Source organism: Rattus norvegicus, chromosome 9 (genome assembly GCF_036323735.1).
Source record: "Rattus norvegicus strain BN/NHsdMcwi chromosome 9, GRCr8, whole genome shotgun sequence".
NCBI lineage: Eukaryota > Metazoa > Chordata > Mammalia > Rodentia > Muridae > Rattus > Rattus norvegicus.
In genome coordinates this window covers 22,013,162-22,028,410 of record NC_086027.1, presented here as the reverse complement: position 1 = coordinate 22,028,410, position 15,249 = coordinate 22,013,162, and the positions used below count along the sequence as shown (strand labels likewise).

At 54.4% G+C, this 15,249-nt stretch overlaps 1 protein-coding gene across 3 annotated transcripts in view; it reads right to left on the bottom strand.

The window, feature by feature from the left end:
• Ttbk1 (tau tubulin kinase 1) overlaps positions 1-15,249 on the bottom strand; it is a 44,989-nt gene that overhangs the window by 7,551 nt on the left and 22,189 nt on the right. For 2 of the 3 annotated variants that reach the window (XM_039083518.2, XM_039083517.2), the window contains exon 14: positions 11,963-12,241. The exons of the other annotated variant lie outside the window; for it this stretch is intronic. In XM_039083518.2, the coding sequence (XP_038939446.1) occupies positions 11,963-12,241 (279 nt within the window). The remainder of the gene's footprint in view (positions 1-11,962; positions 12,242-15,249) is intronic. 3 annotated transcript variants of the gene reach the window in all.

Genomic DNA, 15,249 nt, shown 5'->3' with positions numbered 1-15,249 from the left:
CTTCTAGACTAGGAAAGCCCGAGGCAGGGGCTGGGGATTTAGCTCAGTGGTTAGAGTGCTTACCTAGGAAGCGCAAGGCCCTGGGTTCGGTCTCCAGCTCCGAAAAAGAGAACCAAAAAAAAAAAAAAAAAAAAAAAAGAAAAAAGAAAGAAAGCCCGAGGCAGAGCGGATGGTCTCCTCTGCTTCTTGGTTCGTTCTCTGTGTCTACTCTACCGACATCCTCAACACTCCTTCAGGGCAATCGGGTTGTTCCACAGTGAGGGGCGCTGCTCACTGCCCAGCACTCTCTGAGGCTTTATGAACACATTGGGCATCTGCCTTTCTGAATCAACATGATGAAGTCCATCCAGACCAAAATGGAAATCATTCTGTCACCTCCAGCACACAGTCCTGTGTTACCATCTCAGTGTCTGCTCCCCAGGATACGGGGACTTTACTCTGCCAGCCTAGCCTTCCACAGCCACCAGCGTGCTGTCTCAGTCCTGGCCCTGCCAGCCGTCCTTCTTACACTGCCCACCTGAACTTACTGAAGCTCAGCTCCCATGCTGCCTTTCTCTGCAGTGCTTGTCATGCCACAGAGAACATGCCACAGAACCCGTTGTTGGCTTGGCACTCCAACAATCTCACCCCTACCCTACTTCCCTCTCTCTCCTTCCCTCCCTCAGCATCTCTGGTGTGCGTCATGCAACTCACACTTGGACCCTTTACCTCTGTTCACACGATAAATCCTGTTGTCTTTCAACATTTCTCCTGCAAAGCCTTTCTGTTCACTTACTAAGCAGACCCTTTACCAGCTTCTCTTTCCTCCTAGTTACCAGATCCTTCTCCTTTCTCCCCTTCCCCTTCCCCTCCCCCTCTCCCTTTCTCTCTCCCTCTTTTTTGTAAAAGAAGTCCTTGGAGGGTTATTTTTCATTCATTCATTCATTCATTCATTCATTCATTCATTCAAGAAGTCCTTGACTACCTATGGTGACACTTTTAACCCTAGCTCTTGGGAAACAGAGTTATAAAGATGAGGAATTCAAGGCCAGCCTTGGCCACAGAGTAAATCTGAGGCCAGTCTGGGCTATATAAGACCATGTTTTTAAAAAGAGTGGGTCGAGGGACTACACTCCTAAACAAAGATCTATAGACAACTAAGGACTGCTGAGAGGGAGAGACATAGTCTTTCTGGGTATCAGCCCCCCAGTTGCCTATCTAGTACAAAGAGTCAGCTCTGAGATCACGTGCATACAGGCAATGTTAAATGAAGGCAGCAGATGTGTTTACCTACTGGGGTGTATGTGCATACGTGTGTGCATAACGTTGATGGTCAAAGAATTTAGGCCGTCAGTTTCAGAGAATGGGGGTACAGGAGAAATTGATGGGAGGAAAAGGAAGGGGAGATGATGGAATAATACTTTAATTATTCTTTTGAACGAGCAGGGACTGGGGGATGATGGTTCAGTTGGGAAAGTGTTCGCCAGCTGAGTTCTAGCCTACCGTATGGTGTGAACTTGCAATCCCTGTGTTGGAGAGGTGGAGACAGGTAGGTTTCTGGAGCTAAATGATCAGCCAGCCTAGCCTAAGCTGCAAGCCCCGGACCCCAGTGAGAAACTCTGTCTAAAGAAACAGAGCAGAGCGCGGGGCATGGCTTTAACCCCAGCACGACGCCAAAACAACGCCAAAACCCAAACTTCAGGAATGATGACTGACTGCTCTCCGGCTTGCACACATGCAGAAGTTTCTGGTTGCTATGCTATACAATAAAAGCCTGGTCAGGAATTTAATAAGGCAGGCGTGCATTTATGTGAGTGGAGCAAGGCATCTCTGCATAAGGAAAAGAACTGGACCTAACGCCCACTCCGCAGAGGAGATCACACACGCGCAGGTCTGGGGAGGGCTCAGAGTATTTAGCCCTCCCCTGCCTCTGCCCACTGCTTCGGAGATCATTGTCCCTTCCAACCTCAGCGGAGCCTGGACACCATGCCGTTTGGAACAGGCAAAGGAGGTGGCCAGCCGGCAGCTTTAGTGCAGCTCTGTGGCTGGTAGACAGTAGGCCCGGTCCACCAGCTCCCACTAGAGACTCCGTGTGGGAGTGGGAGTGATGGCAGGAATGATGGCCTAAGTTGAGGTGCACTAGCACCTGCCTGCAGCCCTCACGGCGAGGAGATAAAGGCAAGAAGATGGCTGTGGCCGAAGGGTCAACTTGGGCTAGTGAGTTCAAGGACAGGCAAGGCTCTATAGCAAGACTGTCTCAAGAAGACAGAAAAAGGCAGTGGGGGGAGGGGAGCTGATTTCGGTGGGAATGAATGTGCTGGCTGCGCAGGCGCGAGAGCCTGATGTTGGCTCACTGACACCCAAATAAAAAGCCGGCAGTATCAGGGTGCCCATCTGGCGGGCTGACAGGGAAATGTGCCTGGCTTGCCGGCCGACCAATTTAACCAATTGATGAGTTCTAGATTCACACAGTGACCCCGTCTCAGAAGTAAGGTGGAGGCCGCGGAGAGATGGTTCCGCAGAGGACCCAGGTTTGGTTCCCAGCACTCATGTGGTGGTTTACAACCAACCATAGCTGGAGTTCCAGGGGAGCTAATGCCCTCCCCTGACCTCTGAGGCCTCAGACACACATGGGATATATACAGGCAAACACACTCACAAAAGAAAGCAACCAGTTGTTTCTTTATTTGAAGAGTAAGTTGGAGAGCAATAGGAGATGCTGGACTGACCTCTGGCCTCCACACTCACATGCACACAGCTCTACAAACACATATGCAGAGACGTGTGGCCCCTACGGGAACTTCTGGTGGTCTAGGAGCTTCTTGGGAACTCTGACCTCTACATCCCCACCAAAGTCCCTAGTAACTGTTTTCTTTTCCCCCATACTGTTTTCACTCTCCCTTCAACCGTTTACTCAGCAAACATTAGGTACTGACTGTGCTGGGCCTTGCCACTGTTACAACTACAGGAAACCGCTGGCCACATGGGAAAAGGCTCTAAGAGTCAATGAGGACCGTGGGCTGGGTGAATGCACTGACAATCAGGATAGGAAGACACTTGGGAGCTATGCTCCTGCCTTCTCACCCAGCACCCGAAACGCCCACTCAGTACAGGCCCTGGGTCCACCTCAGCTTCTGGCTATTGACGATTCCTATCCCCATGCCTGGCCAAGTCCTGGATCTCTGCCCAGAAGCCAATCAGAGGCCCCAACCCTTCCCACCATCCGGACAGTCACAAACAAAACTCCTCTCACCCCATCGAAGGCCTTTCCCCTAGTTGCCTGGGAAGGGGCAGAACTGAGAACCAAGAGGACCAACGAGGCAGCAAGCAGCACTGGGTAAGCATTGGCCCAAATTGGAAAAGATGTTGGCCAGGGCGACCAAGGCCCAGAATTTAATAGCACTTCACTGTTGCCCTCACAGGAGAACCGAGGAGCTTCCCTGCCTTTGGCGGGGCGGGGAGGGTTGTAAATCCCAGCCCTCTGCTAACAAGGCCACCCACAGAAGCCTGGGTATGCTGGGTTTTCTGTTTGAATCCCCCTGGCCCCTGTTTTGTTATAGAGGTGTTCCCTTCCTCCTACAGGAGCAGAATGCTCTCTCTGCCTCTCAGGGATACCACTGAACTATCTGCTCTCTTACTCGTGTCTTTCTTTACTCAGTCTGACGGTGTCTCCAGCCTCCAGTTTGATGGTGTCTCCAAGACACTTTCTGTGTACTTGGTCCTGGGAGGCACGGCAGTCACTAGCTGCCTCCTAGCCGGGTGGAGTGCTATCCAACGGTGGCTGGCCTGGAGTGGATCACACCTTTCCCCCCCGGGCAGTGACCTTTAGGCTCCCAGGCCTGCATTGGCATGGCTCACGGATGTTTTATAAAAGTCCAGCTCTGAGTTTCTGCCCCTCGATCTGCGGATGATACAGCTGAGAAACCCCACTTATTTTGAAGTTCCCTGGTTGCTCTAATCCCAGCACTTAGGAGCCGGAGGCCAGGGGTCTCTGTAAGGGAAAGGCCAGCCTGGTCTACATAGTAAGTTCCAGAATGAGACTGTTTCAAAAAACAACAACAACAACAACCCCACCTCCTTGTTGATTGGGAAGCTCAGCAGATGCTGGTCTGGGTTTATGACCTGAGGGGAAGAGGCAGCTCAGGTCAGGGAGCTCAGAGAGAGCAAAAGCCCTAGGTGTCTGCACTCTGATCCCAGAGGCTTGAGTCCCTGTAAGCTTCAAACCCCCACTGAAGCCAGTGTCCACTCCCTCACTGCCACATGCAATGGGAGAGAAAGGCTCAGACCTTGGGTTCCCCTTGCTGCTCACTGGTGAGTTGTCCTTTCAGGGAGTACTGGTGACAAGGATGCCCAAGACCTGGCCACCTTACCTCACCCCAGTGCCCACACGGGGTGCAGGAGGTGACACTCTTGCCTGGACCCCCGCCAAGCCTAGTACCTGGAACTGCACTCCAGCTCAAAGTCCCAAGGTTACTGGGGAATGGAATGGGCTGAGCGACAAGGGCAATTCCCCACAGTGACAAGGGGAGGGGTTTGTGCCTTCCGGTACACCCTCCCTCTGTCCGGGAGAGTCAGACGCCTCAGAGAACCTGTTCCCCCACCTTGCCCCCCCCACTGCTGCCAAAGGAGAAACCCCCACCCCCAGCTCCCAAGGTGGATACTCTGGTGAGGAAAGAGGAAGGTGGGAACATGGCTACCGAGCCATCTACCCAGACCTCACACATACGATTGATTTCCTATATTGCAATGTCTGCCTCCCAGCACATGCTCCCCTCATCTGCCCTAGGCCCCCCTCCGGCCCCTAGAGCTAACGAGCATGTGGGGGAGGGGTTCTCAACCCCCGGGGGATTAGGAACTGTGGCTGTCAGGCCCTCTTGCTTTTGCCCTAAGGAAAAAGTGGCTTCCTCTTCAGCAGCTGAAGGAACTTCATCCGCTGGCCAGAACGGGTTCTGAGTCACTGTGTGGTAGCTCCTGCCTTCTGTCCAGCCAGGGCGAGGGACGAAAGAGAGGCATGATACAGAGGGGCCTTCTCAGCTTGCTTCTGTAGTTGTCACCGTAAGGCTTCTTTCATTACCTTCAGACCCTGAGCTAAATCTGCTTGTGTGCATTCCTTCACCGGCCACCAGCTCCCTCAGGCTGTGGAACAGCAAGGACAGTAGCCACGAATGTCCCACCCAGGGCGCTCTGACCTCCCACCTCTGCCTCATTTGGTCCATGAGTCTAACATCCTACTTTATTGAATCCCTCTCTGTCCGTTTGCAACTGGAGTTGGATCTCAAAGACCAGAGTCAACTATCACCTTTCCCCAGGAAAGAAGAGAGCCAGCAACGGGAGGATAATTGAGTCCAGCTGGCCAGCACTCCAGTCCCTCAGTCGGCAGCAGTCCCAGTCCCTTGCCCAGCCCCACCCACATCCCCCGCGGAGCTGAGGTCCTCGGGACCAGGGTGGGGCGGTGAAGAAAGCAGGCCAAGGCAAAAATTCCTGGAAGGCGTCTTTAATCAGGATTTGGTAGTACACAAGCTCTCCGGATTGTCTGCATGAACATACAGGGACTTTAAAAGGCACAAGATCCCTCGCACAGCGACGCCTGACGGCGGGGCGCCCCCACCCCCGCCAGTGCACGGTCGTGTGCGCGTGGGTGCGTGTCCGTGTCCCACCCCTGTGGCGGCGCCGCGCGTGTGCGTGTCGGTTTCAAGTGTTGGATTTGTACAGTACTCGCAGTCTGGGGTGGGGGGCTCAGTGCATGCTTTTCTACCCGGGTTCGGGGCCCCTGACGCCGCTATATACACTAAGGAGGACGCAGCCCGGAGAGAAATAGGAAGAAAACGAGGGTGGGGGAAGGATGAAAGAAACAAAATAAATAAATAAATAAATAAATAAATAAATAAATAAATAAATAAATAGAAAGGAAAGAAGAAAATGAAAAGAAAAGCGTCCCGTCTTCATGTGTGTGTGGTTTTGAGTTTCTCGTGCATGCTTAAGCTGGCCAGGGTAAGGAAATAGTGCAAGCGTATAATACAGTATTATTGCAATACAAAAGGGGGTTGAGGAAAGACTTGGGATTGGGGGAGGGGGCTCAGGAATAAACTGGATGGGACTGGAGACCTCCGGGAGGGTCTTTTTTCCAACCATCCTCCCATCCCACCATCCCATCCCCTGTTGGGGGGGTATGTAGGGAGGGAACTCAATTAGGTCCTGGGGCTGAGTTTCCCCACACCACCAGACCCACCTTTTAGGGGACAGGGGCCAGCCCCTCTCTGCGGCAATACTGTCAACTCGAGGGGCCCTGGAACCCTCCCCTCCCCCCACGGAAGCCCCTCCACCTGGGGGAGGGGTCGACGGAGCAAGTGCAAAGGAAGCAGATGTTGGTCCCTGAGTTTTATTTTCGGGGATGGGGTTGGGGAAAGAGTTGCAAGTGGGGGCATGTTTGAGGAGCCCCCCAGGGCCCTTAGTGGCGGATGGGATGGGATAAGGGACGCGGATCAGAGCACAGGCAAAAGGGAGCGGGGTTGGGTGGCTCTGAGAGACCTAGGCTCAAAGTTTGGCTCCCCCTCAACTCTGGGCTCTTTGGCATCCAGCTGAAGGCCAAGGGTGGGGGCAGCCCTATGGGCGGTGAGGTAACCGGAATCGGGAGGGGGGATCGGGCTCTTGGAGCCAGCTCCTCCCACGTCCCCCCCCCCCGCCCCTGGTCTGCACCCTAACCCTGGAAGCAGGGAGGGGCGAGTCCCCCACTCGTCCCCACCTTGCCTCCAGGCCAGGCACCCAGCGGCCGCGAGCCGGCAGAAGGGAAAGACAAACAAAACTGAGTGCGAAGGCGGGCGGCGGGGGTGCTAACCCAAAAGAAGAACTTTAGCAGCAGGCAGCTTGGCGGGGCGGGGACCGAGGCTGGGGTCCTGGCTCGGCGGGCACGGGGCGGGGCGGGGCGGGGCGGGGCGGGGCGGGGCGGGGCGGGGATTCCGAGGCCGGCGGTACCAGGGGCACGCCAAGTAGCAGCTGGTTAAAAAGACCGAACTTACATTCGTGGTGTGACGGCTGCAGGGGTGGGGTAGTGGGAGGACGGGCCCTGGGGCGGGGGATAGGACTGGAGTGGGCAACAGGGGTCCCTAACAATTAGAAACCTGCGACAGGGTCTCGAGTGCGCTCCGGGTTTGGGCTGCTAAATTTGCAGTCCGGAGAGTGGATGAAGTGTGCTGGAGGCTGAGGAGTGTGCGCGTGCGTGTGCGTGGGTAGTCATTCCCCCAACCCACAGCCTGTGCAGGATCCGAGGGGAAGTGGTGAGTGACGGGAAACCCTAGGGAAAGGAGAGGGTTAGGGAGGGTTTCCCAGCTCCTTCCCCACCTCTTTTTGGGTGGACTCAGGGGCCTCCCAGGCTGGGAAGTCCACCGAGTATGTGTGGGGTTATCTGAGGGAGATGGTCCTCAGCCTGGGGGCCTCTCCCTTAGGGAGAAGGATGCCTTAAAAGTCAGACGCTATGGGGTGGGTACGGCTCCTGACTCTCCGGTTAGGACTCTCCCATATCTAAGTGGAGATTGGGGTACAGCAAATGTTACAGATCATTAGATGTCTAGACTTCACCTCACAACTGTCACATCAACTCAAGGCCAGCAACAAATACAGCATCTTTGTCCCCAGCCCGAGAACACCCCAACCTCCAATGGGAACCACATACTCCTCCAACATGGCTCCTTCCCCAAACTGCCCATTAACACAGCTCCTGTTGTCCTCCACGGTGGCCCAGGCTCCCCCAACCCCTGCCTGAATAGACAGCACCACCCTGCCCCAGAAAAAGAGACCAAGGCAGGGCAGAGGACAGAGGTAGGAAGGAGGGAGCCAGGACCGGCCTGGCCCACAGGTGCCGACCCACAACCCACTGGGAAGGACTGTTTTCCCTCAAACTAGAAATTCGGAGAGAGATTATTGGGCTCAGGGTTAGTGGTTGGGATGAATTCTGAGTGGTTATTGCTATGGCCCAAGCTGCCTTGAGTGTATGGGGTGCGTATTAATTATGAAGAATTTATTACAGCGTTTTCCACTTATCTAGAGTCCTCAGGACACACACCCCTCTCCCTCTAAGAAAATACTGGCCCTATTAGGCAGCCCTACTCCACACGCAAGGAAAAACACCAATAGTTCCACATACCCCAGCTCACCACAGCAATGTGTACACACACACACACACACACACACACACACACACACACCCCACCACCACCACCACCACCACCACCACCACCACCACCACCACCACCACTACCACCGCTCACTAGCAGCTAGCATTCTAAGCAGCTTCCTAGCTGGTGTATCTGCTGAAGAGCTGCCTTGCTTTGAACCTGGACAGGTAATGCAGAAGAGGTTAGGTCACCAGCTCTTCCCAGATACTGCTCTCTCTCTCTCTCTCTCTCTCTCTCTCTCTCTCTCTCTCTCTGTGTGTGTGTGTGTGTGTCCAACAATTAACAATTTGGAGAATTCACATTTAAAAAAAATTGGGGGGCTGGGGATTTAGCTCAGTGGTAGAGCGCTTACCTAGGAAGCGCAAGGCCCTGGGTTCGGTCCCCAGCTCCGAAAAAAAGAACCAAAAAAAAAAAAAAAATTGGAAGACAGTAGCAAGGACTGGTTTTGGAGAGGAACTGGGGTGGGGTTTCCCTTACAGGAAATTTACTGTCACTGCTTGGTCTCTTTATGTGAGTTGGTGACACCCTCACAAAGTCCCCAGTCAATGCTCAGCAAGTGATCTCTGCTCTCTGTGAGCCTGACCCCCTAGGACCTTCCAGCGGGGCCAAAATCAGGAGTGCAAGCATCTGCCACCTACCATATCTTGGTCAGTCAGCTCTGTCTTCATTGCTACTGAACGGTACTTGGGGCCATGTGAGATCAAGGGGGCGACCCCAGTTCTCTGGGGTACCTCCTATATGACAGCAGTCCCATGACAAGAGTCCATAGGGACAGAGACAACCCTCTCTTCCAAAAGGGACCAGTAGAGAAACTACGCCCAGACCAAAACATTAAAAGACTCCTATGGAACAAGACCACAGTTACTTGGCATCGGCAGATTTCTGCCAGTTGCGTTCTTGTGAGGAGAACATCTGATTAGTCCATCAAATGCAGTAGCGTTGGGGTCTCTCATAGGTTAGTATGGGGTTTAAGTGAGTTCATTTTGTCAAGTATTCAGATCATAGTCTGCCTCACAGAAAGCATTGTGTGCCAATGTTGAGCTTACACTACAGGATACCTGAAGACACCCGGCAGCAGGCATGTGTGCCAAGTACGAAGCCACCATGCTGCAGGCATGGCCAGGAGCACTGCCTACCAGCAAAGCTGACTCTGAAAAGGCCATGTACTTCGTGCACTTTGGTCTGCTCTCTGGGAAACTACAAAGCAAAAGCTTCTGCCGCCAATGCAGGCTCACAGACAGCCCTGCCACTCCTGGGAGTCAGAGAGGCCTCCCTAAGCCGTGTAAAGCTCCACCCAGTTCCACAAGATCACAGTGGAGACTGGAGCAGTTTGCAAGTCAACATGGCCCCTCCCCAAAGACGCATCTGTCAGGATGACCTCCAATTGCCCTTAATGGCTTACAAACTCCTCCACCACAGAGGCCAATGCAAAGGGATGCCTTCTGGAATGCCAGACATTTTGAATGGTGGCCTTGTTTTAAAGGACTCCTACCTTCCCTGGGTGGGGTGGGGGTGTCCTTTGTGACTGAGAGGTGGGGGTGCAAGTCCCTGTTCCTAAGAGCTCGAGAAACAGCAGTGTTTAAATAATGCTAAAACTGAGGCTCAAGCCAGTGCCATTATCTTTGATAAGTCGTAAGGCACTTGGGGATCTCAGGGACAGCTATAGTCAAAGGCAGGACTCTGCTCAGGTCTGATGGTGGAACTCTCAGAAAGGAATGCCAAAGAGCAGAGTGCCATGGAATCCCAGTGCTAACTACGGAGAAGTTGAACAAGGAGAAGCCATGCTATTGCATAGCGTTGGAGGGCAGAGGGAAAGGGGTGCGGGGCAGTGCTGAAAGCAGGGCGGGGCTGCTGTGTATCCCCACCCCTCGCCTGCCTTTGTGCTTTGTGTGTCTGTTCTTTCTCAAGGAGCCTCCCAGGACCCCCCTCCCCAACTCCTGCCTGGGTAGAGCCATCCCTAACAGCCCAGAGGGCAACAGAGACCTGGGATTGAGGACTTTCAGAAGTGAGCATCTGGGCTTGAGGATTGGAACATGGGTCTGATTTTGGTTGCTACATGGAAAAGATTCCCTTAGCCCAGGCATTAGAGAAGTAAGCTGTGACTGTGGGGACTGACTTGCAGAACTGCTGGGCCACATCACAATGTTGGCCATGGGCATCCATGGATAGCTTGTCCTGGGCACTGCCCACTAGGTATAAGCACCCCAGACTGGTCCAGGGGCCTAAGACTAAAACCAGGAGGAAGTTGATGGGGCACAGGGTTGAGAGGAAACAGAGGTCAGAGGAGAAATGCATAAGAGCAAAACAAGACCAGGAAACTACCAAAGACAGCGCGCATGCCCATACACACACACACACACACACACACACACACACACACACACGCACGCACGCACACGCACACACGCGCACACACACATATGTGCACGCAAGCACGCACGCACAGCTGCACGCACAGCTGCACGCACAGCTGCACGCACAGCTGCAGCACCGTTTAACGTCAGTAGGTGCTGGTCACACCAGGGTCTATGCAAATGGTATTCTCTGGAATTGTGCATGACAGTCTGAGCCTCCATCCCTGACAGCCCTAAGCACACTCATGTTCACATGTATGCCTCACAAGCTCACCAAAACACACGGTTTGCAAACTCCAGTTCTTCCGCTCCTTAGATTGGCACCACCGTTTCTGATAGCCTCCTCACCACCACCACTCCCCAAACCTTGCTGGTTGGCATGGGCAGGGGTCCCTGCAGTGACAGGTTGGGAAACTGAGGTGGTCAGAAGAGGGAGGGGCAGTCAGGTATCTGCCCATAACCTCTGGATCCTCTTTTGGCCTGCCAACCTTGTGTTATGTCTACACCACACCCTGGGTACCTCCAGGAGGGGCCTCCTGAGAGTGGCAGATCAGAACAGTCTGTCTAGGACTTGTTCTGAAATAAAATGTCCCTGTGCCCAGGGTCTGGTAGGTTCCGCTTCCTTTATCACTCTCCATATTGCCTACAGGCTGGGTCCTGGAGAACCCCTCTATCCATACCCAGCTCCTGAAAGTCTCAGAATAGTCAAGCCTCTCAGCGAATGACATATGGGAGTCTTGGGGGACGGTGCGAGTGACCGTGGACAGCGAAAACGCTTGTAAGATGTGGCAGGGAAGGGACTCTGACCTTGGTGGTGGTGGTGGTGGTGACATGAGAAATGTTCCCTAAGTCATGGGACTGCCCTCTCCCTATCCCTGAATATAGACACCCTCGCATCACACCCAAGCCGAGTTTGACCAGACTCCATCACATTCTACCCAGGCCGACTAGACAGACAAAGACGCACGCCTGCGGAGAAAGTCCGATTCTCCCACCAACCCAATCCTTCAGGGGTGGATCAGACCCTGACCCACCAAGACATCACAGAGTAAACAGAACCTGACCCCCAGTCGGACTGCCTCAGAACACCTCAGCTCCCCTATGCCTTGGTCTCCCCTGGATTCTGGAGCCCCTAGTTGCTCCACCTCCACCTCCTATCCAACTGCACCAGCGCACCACCCCTCCCTGCACCAGTTTGGCTGGCCCCTAGCAAAGGAGCCCACCCGAGAGGCCAAGCCTCTGAGGACACAGCCTCTATGGGGTTTGGAGTTTTACAGTATCGCGGGCCAACCTTCAAGGGGGGCGTATTGCACATGGGTGGGATGGGCTGTGTGACCTGTGATTATTGCGTCCTGGGAAGGAACCTTGGTCTCTGTCTGCTCCCCAGCCCCCCCCACCTGCCCCCTCCAGGAGGGGGGGGAGCCCAGCCTAGGTCTTGTGGGTGAACCGTGCCCACACCTGCTGCAGCTGGGACCGCGAGATGCGGAGCACCGAGGGCACGAGTCTGTGGTTGCCGGCGGCCAGGGGCGCGTGGCGCCGGTGGGGCGCACGAACGGGGCTGCTCTCAGCCGAGCGGCTGCGCTGAATGAGGGAACCGGAGGAGCCTGAGGAGCCGCCGCCGCCGGGGTGAGGGTAGTGCTCCGTCTCCAGCGTGGAGGAGGAGAATACGGAGGACGCCAGTCGTCGCAGGGGGCTGTACCGCGGGAGGGAGTGCCCCGAGAGTCTGTCCTCCTCCAACTGAAAGAGACCAAGAGAGTGGAGGAAAAAGAGGCGTCAGGCACAGACTGGACAGCTCTTCTCGGGGGCCACCCACCGCTCACAGCCCCTGCGGCACCGGCGTCCCTGGCAGGGGGCAGATGGCGCAGGAGGAGGGGGCTACAGGCTGCCCTCCCAAGGTCCAGCCTCGGAACCTCCAGCACCCTGCCTGACTCCTCCTCTCACAGCACCGTCTCTGGGCGAGAGACCTTGGTCACTCACCTCGTCCGGGAAGCCTTGGGCTTAGCCCCATCTAGCATGAGGCTCCCTCTGGGCTGCAGCCTTCCGGTTAGGAAGGCCCCTCTGTCGCTGCTCCTAGCCAAGTGCCGCCCCTTACTAACCCAAACATACTTCCAAGTTTCTCCAGATCATTTAAAAAACAAAAACAAAAAAAAAAAACCAAAAAAACATTTGTGGTGCTGGAGCGAATACAGGGTCTCATGATTAAGCAAGTGTTTTGTAAATGAGCTGTGACCCCCCCCCCCCAGTTCTCCTTGTGAGGTCTAAAAAAGCAGCTGCGCTCCTCCCTTCCTCCCTCCTTAGCACCCTCTGCCTCCTCACCGGAGGCATCAGGATGTCAGGGACAAGGGTTGGACCCTGAAGTCCAAGTATTCCCGTTTTATTTGCAAGAAGTCAAGAGAACATGTTTAATCGTTTGCTTTGCAGTTCTGGGGTTGTGCCGCTAGGCAATCTCCCCACCAGGAGAGCTTTTTTGGGTTGGTTTTGTTGAGGTAGTGTCTCACTCTGTAGCTCACACTGTCCTAAAACTCACTATGTAGCCCAGGCTGGCCCCTAACTCTTGGCAATCCTCCTGCCTGCCTTCCATGACGTGCATTACTCCCGATGCCAGCCCAAAAGATACTTCTATCCCTTACTGCCAGTGACCCTTGACCTCAGTTCTCTGCTCTTCAAGTGCTTACCCTGGAAAACGGGTAAAAGTGGCCCCCACCTCCTGGGGTTAGAGGACTAGAGATGGAGCTCTTACAGCACAGAGGGGCTGTGTGTTCAGGAGCCCTTTTAACAGAATGAAAACAAGCCCAGACGGTTGCGGGGTGGGGGTGGGGCAGCTACAAAGCTAGTGGTAGCCACAAGAATCCTGTCTTTGTGCCTTCCCATCCCCGAAGGGGCAGGGAACACTTGCTGAGCACACGAGGATGTCATGGCACAGTGGCCTGGTGTCCCCAGACTTTGCCTATTCTTATCTCTAGCTCTCCCTGGGACAGAGGCCAGTTTAGCTCACAGTATGGCCCCAAGGACTGGCTGGACCAGCTCTAGGGGAATTCGGAAAGGGTCTGGAGCCACTGAGCGAGCTCCGGCATGCCTTGCTGGTGTCAGATGGGTAGGGGGTCACAAGAGACCTCCTTCATGGAGGGAGGGGCAGGGGGAACATCCTCACACCTTCATCTCCGCCACCCTGGACAGTTAGCTTTCTCTGTCAGCGTCTCTGGGGGCCGAATTCGGATTCCTTATTCCCCAGTGGATTAAGCCACACCTAGAACAACCAATGTACCCATAGGTCCCTCACACAGTACCCGTGGGGGCCTTGAATTCAACACCCACTTTGCTCTCCATCAAAGGGGTCTTAGAGGCTCAATTTGGATCCCGGCATGTTCCTCCCGTTCCAGGCCAGGCAGACAGCAGTTGTGACCCACTTGTCCTCAATGCCCACTGTGAAGTCAACTTTGTGTGGACATCCCAGTTCCTCTTCCCCCAATAGGTCCCTAGAGCAGATATAAGTGCTTCGTTTCTCTTGCCGGCCCTGTTGGTAAGTGCCCATCGTCCAGATCATGTGACTCCCAGCTCTCACTGATCCTGTGAGCTTTGAGCTGGGACAGAACGAAGCCTTGCTCACCTTGACCCCTAGGCCCAGCACACTGTCCAGCTTGTAATGAGGCAGTGTTTGATGGCTTCCCAGCAAAAGTCTGTGTGTTTAAGGAATGCTCACCCAGTGTCCTATTAGCTTCGGACAGCCTACAAAGACTACAGTCATCACTAATCACACACTCTGCCTGTATCCCCTCTGCCCAAGCTGAGCTGTCACCGTGGCTCCTGCTAATTTGCACCTGAGCCACCCTCAGAAGAGACAGGTATTCACGCTTGCACACGTTGTACACCAGGGAGCAACCCAACGCCTAGCACCACCTGCTCCCAAGCCGTTCGCACATCAGACTCAACTTGCAGCACCAGGTCTGGGGGGAGTCCTCAAAGGAAGGTGGTGGAGAATTGGGGGGTCCTCTCTAGTCATCCAGGAGTGGGGAAGAGTCTCACAGGTCTATTGCAATGTGCCACAAAGCATGCAGCCCCTGCCTAACCCAAGGCCACCCCAACACTGAAGCGAACACAGCCACATTTGCTCGCTCTGCGGCCAAGAACAAAGGTCTCGTCTCATCCTGAATACAGAACGTGTCCTGTCCCATCTGTTTTGCCCGTGGGTACCCAAAGGCCACTCACTGTGCACACTGACATTCCATCAGGTACATCTGGCACTGAGGGCCGGCCAGCTGGTGTGGCATGCATGTGTATGGACACATTTGAATGCTCTCTGACCCTGCGCAGATTGTCCGCTCCTCTGACCTGCCTTTGCTACTCTGTCTTCAACACACGCGTCTTAGATCTGGTGGCTCCCAGCAGAGACCCTGACCCAGCTGCCTGCTTGCAAGCCCCAGCTCTACCAATTGGCAGCTCCAGCCAGAAAGCTTGCTTATTTATTGGGGTTACTACCTGAGGCTGTTTCCCCCCTTGTAAGTCAAGGCTGCGACTAGTGTTGCTTCTTAGGCACAGTCAGTCACATCCATCTGTCTGCAAATGCTCTGGTGTCCCCTGTCGGTAGTCATCACTGTAAGATTTCCCATCACTCATTATTCTCCCTGGTCTAGCTCCCACACACAGATGCGATGGTGTGCACAGATGTGCACATCCACACAGCGATGCACACTCAAGATCAGTGGGCTCAGAAAAGCACACACAAAACTGTAGAACTTAAACAACCT